The following is a 3,646-nucleotide window of genomic DNA, read 5'->3' as shown; positions in this document are numbered from 1 at the left end:
TAGCTCAACTTTATCTGATGGAAAATATGCATGCCATCGAAGGGAAGAAGGCTCAAATTTCAACCTACCCACCTCTCCTTTTTGGAGGAGGATTGTCTGCCCTCCAAGTTTCGGTGCCCTTCCATGCCCTCCTGTTTTGTGTGGTCACGGTTAAGTCACGTTAATATTTTATATTATTTTTTTATAAAGATAATAAAACAAAAATAAATAATAATATAAAATATTAACATGGTTTAACCGTGACCACACAATCAGGAGGGCATGGGAGGGCACGGTAACTTGGAGGGCAGACAATCCTCCTCCCTCCTTTTTAATTGAATTTCTTAAGTTAATCCTTAAAATATGCTTGAAATTGAAAGGAAATTAGATTAATAAAATTTAAGAAACTATTTAACTACATCAGCAGCAGTTGGCACCTATGGCACATAAAATATGAAAACTCAGAAAACCATAATTAAGCAAATCCGAGATTAACATTTCACATGCATGCTAATCAAAACTAGATTAAAAGAAAAAACCTACTAAACAAGACTAGTCATGATCTTAAACCCCTATGTTTCCACTTCACCCTAAGATATTGCAACTAAACCAAGTGCTGATTTTCGACCAAAGTAAAAATCAGAAGCGCTGATTAGACTACTCCAGCTAGGGAGAGAATGAAAACACAGGTCACCCCAGCTACTCTCTCCTCACACACTGCCATCAGATCTCTCTCTTAACCTCTCTATAATCCACGAAGGGCAACCCTACACGTGTCCCCACCGGAGTGACTTTGGGCTGCCGCAGAACACCGTCACTCGGAGGTTCAACCACCGCAGGCAAATACTCCTCCGTGTGGCACCAAAACACTTTACTCTCAAAGTTCTTCTTCAGAGCTTCCAGCCCCTACAACATGTCAAAACCAAAAAGTAACCGGTCAAGTTCAAAATATCAATGAAAAAAATTCGAAACCAAATACCCGTCCAGTATAAGAGTAGAACCTTAACCTGAATCTTAGCGGAAGTAATTTCACATGTTTTCTTGTTGCTGCGTACCTTCCATTGTTCATTGTGGAACTTCTTGTAAAATCTGTACGCGCCGGTAAAACTGGTGAAATTAACAAAGGCATAGCCCAGATTGGCAGTCCTCTTGTGGTTCCAAAATTGCCTACACGGATCCAAAGAGAACATTAAATTGGACTCGATAAAATAACCTACATTAGCAATTTTTAGAATCTAATCTAAACAGTTTCTGAAAATTTTAAACTTACTTAAAATCCATTGGAAGATAAACAAAATCGAACTCAGATTTCGTGGAAACACCTTCTCTGCAAGCCCGTAGGTTCTCATCACGGCAGTGATTTCTCAGGACGGTCAGCAAATCACACCTCCTGCACATTTGACTATTAATTTTTCTGTATGAACAGATTTTATAAAAAAAAAATTAAAAAAAAAAGTAGATAAACTCGTATCTATGTTTCATGTTCCCTCAGAAAAATTAAAAAATAAAATAAAATAAAAAAACTTATTTCTCGTTTCTAACACAAAGGGGGAATAGAGACAAAAGGGTTCAAAGAAAGGAAGACAAAACAGTTAATTCCTTTTTACAAGCTCTGTTAAAGTTAAAAATAAAAATAAAAAACAAAAAAACCTGAACCTTTATGTTAAATCCAAACCCTACAGTTATTGCATGTACGTAAAATAACCAAAGAACAGTAATTTGACCAACAAAAAACCATGAACTGAGAGAGAGTATACTGAAATTGGTTTGGGATATTTTTTATCATGATCGTTGTAGGACCGGATCTATTTTCCAGATCAGGACTTGAAGGAAACGGAATAACACCACCACAGCCGCGCACAGAACCTTTCTTCATCTGCCGATAAGACGCCGCATACGTCGTCCCAGTCGGCAGATCTTTCTTGGTCACGCATGCGACAACCCTAGGAGCACCCACCACATGGGTCTCATCTCCAAGCTTCTTCAAAGGGTTTCTGGGCCTCTGTGAAGCTAAGCTCCTCTTTCCCTTAACACTCTTTCTCCGCCTCTTGTTTGTAGTTGGGTCAGGTTGTACCGGGTTCATTTGGCAAAAAAAGTACCTGGGTTGGTGAACGATTGAATAAGCGCACACAGGCCGAGCAGGAAAATAGGGTGTGTGAAAACGGTACAAGAAAAATGGCTCAGCCATAGGGTTTAGAGGTTTGGAACCCATTGACAAAAGGACTGAGAAATGTGGACTTGAGTGAGCCGAAAAACCGAGGAAAAACCGAGGAAGAAGGGGAGTTTATAAAATAAATGTGGAGATGAATCAAACAAACGGTCGAGGTATGGATACGGATCCCTGAAATGATGAAAATTGAAATTCGCGCTATACTCATCATGGCTTAAATCCGGTTATGCATTGGCGGCGTAACATGGAGAGAAATATCAGAGAGCCAGAGGGAAGAGAGAGAGTTTCATGATTTAGTGCTCGCAGAGGGTTGCTTTATCTCTGCAATAATCTCAAAACACCTAGAAGGTAAAACGTTTGGAATCCTTGGGTGGCGTGCAGCTAACTATGGTGCCTATCTTGGCTAAAAGCGCTTGGGTTTTTATAAGGGACTTGGATTGTCTGCCCTCTAATTTTGGTGCCCTTCTGTTTTTGTGATCATACTTAAGTCACGTCAATATTTTATATTACTATTTCTTTTTGTTTTATTATTTTTATAAAAAAAATAATATAAAATATTGACATGGATTAACTGTGACCACACAAAATATGAGGGCACAGTGAGAGCACCGAAATGGGGGGCAAACAATCCAAGTCCTTTTATAAGGGGGTCGAATATGAATATAAACCGAATCACACCCTCGTTTATTTTTTGGTAAATGCAAGGACTCATATTTTGGAACTAAACTTTTATATTTGAGTTCTAAAAAGAGAATTGTTATTAATACTTCAAAATTTTTATTTTACACTTTAAAATTTCTATATTATAAAAGAAAAATACACTTGTGAGGAGTGTATAATGAGATTTTTAGAGTGCTAATAACATTTCTCTCTAAAAAAAATAGTGAATTTATGTATCAACTTTCTTCTCCAATGTCTAAGAGTCATTTTAAATTTTAAAATTTAAGACATTGCATTAGAGGAGAAAATAATTTACTTAGAACTAAATCGAAACTCAAATTATATTTTTCTTCGTTGAATAAAACTCTTCATTATTGGCATGAGCTCCATGATCTCATAAAGAAAGCTGTATTTTGGGTCTCAATTTGCCTCAAAAACCAAATATAAGTGTGAATTAGAGATGATGTGTCTTATATTTAAACTCATGTAAAATTTAAGTCCTTGTGTTAGGAGATGGTCTAAGTTCACTAAAACTCAGCGTTACTTATAAATTAGAACTCAGTTCTAAAAACCCAGTTCCTACAAAATCAGTCCATTAAAATTCAGTTTTAACTATGAATTAAAACTCTTTCCTACATGCTTCTTATAATTTATAGGTCACATCATTTCAAATTTATGGAAAAGATAGAATTGTTAATTTTTTTTTTAACAAATAATATTATTTACATTAAAAATGTAGGAGAGTGAAAACTACATCCCTTGACTATTTTCTGTTACAAATAATATTTTTAGATTTCATTTGTTGATCACTTCTATCTAACAGAGGGTTTTGCTTAT

The 3,646-nt window shown here is 36.1% G+C and overlaps 1 protein-coding gene across 2 annotated transcripts; it reads right to left on the bottom strand.

The window, feature by feature from the left end:
• Positions 1-433: 433 nt before the first annotated feature.
• LOC126631541 (uncharacterized) lies at positions 434-2,467 on the bottom strand. Of its 2 annotated transcripts, none has more exons than XM_050301658.1 (4): positions 1,737-2,467; positions 1,250-1,369; positions 987-1,146; positions 434-885 (listed from the first exon to the last, which is right to left on the bottom strand). In XM_050301658.1, the coding sequence occupies exons 1-4, from the start codon at positions 2,189-2,191 to the stop codon at positions 703-705; spliced, it is 918 nt and encodes a 305-aa protein (XP_050157615.1). In that variant the 5' UTR covers positions 2,192-2,467; the 3' UTR covers positions 434-702. The 2 variants fall into 2 exon arrangements, with proteins under 2 accessions (XP_050157615.1, XP_050157616.1); XM_050301659.1 differs by having other exon boundaries at positions 1,035-1,146.
• Between the last annotated feature and the right edge of the window lie 1,179 nt (positions 2,468-3,646).

This window comes from Malus sylvestris, chromosome 8, assembly GCF_916048215.2.
Source record: "Malus sylvestris chromosome 8, drMalSylv7.2, whole genome shotgun sequence".
Classification (NCBI taxonomy): Eukaryota; Viridiplantae; Streptophyta; class Magnoliopsida; order Rosales; family Rosaceae; genus Malus; species Malus sylvestris.
This window is presented reverse-complemented; position numbering and strand designations above follow the sequence as displayed.

Excerpts from the sequence above, each read along its gene's own strand:
- LOC126631541 (XM_050301658.1), bottom strand. The coding sequence starts at position 2,191 with ATGGGTTCCAAACCTCTAAACCCTATGGCTGAGCCATTTTTCTTGTAC. Across the intron at positions 1,370-1,736 it reads AATATCCCAAACCAATTTCA|GAGGTGTGATTTGCTGACCG; the intron begins GTATACTCTCTC and ends TCAAATGTGCAG. Across the intron at positions 886-986 it reads TTACTTCCGCTAAGATTCAG|GGGCTGGAAGCTCTGAAGAA; the intron begins GTTAAGGTTCTA and ends GACATGTTGTAG.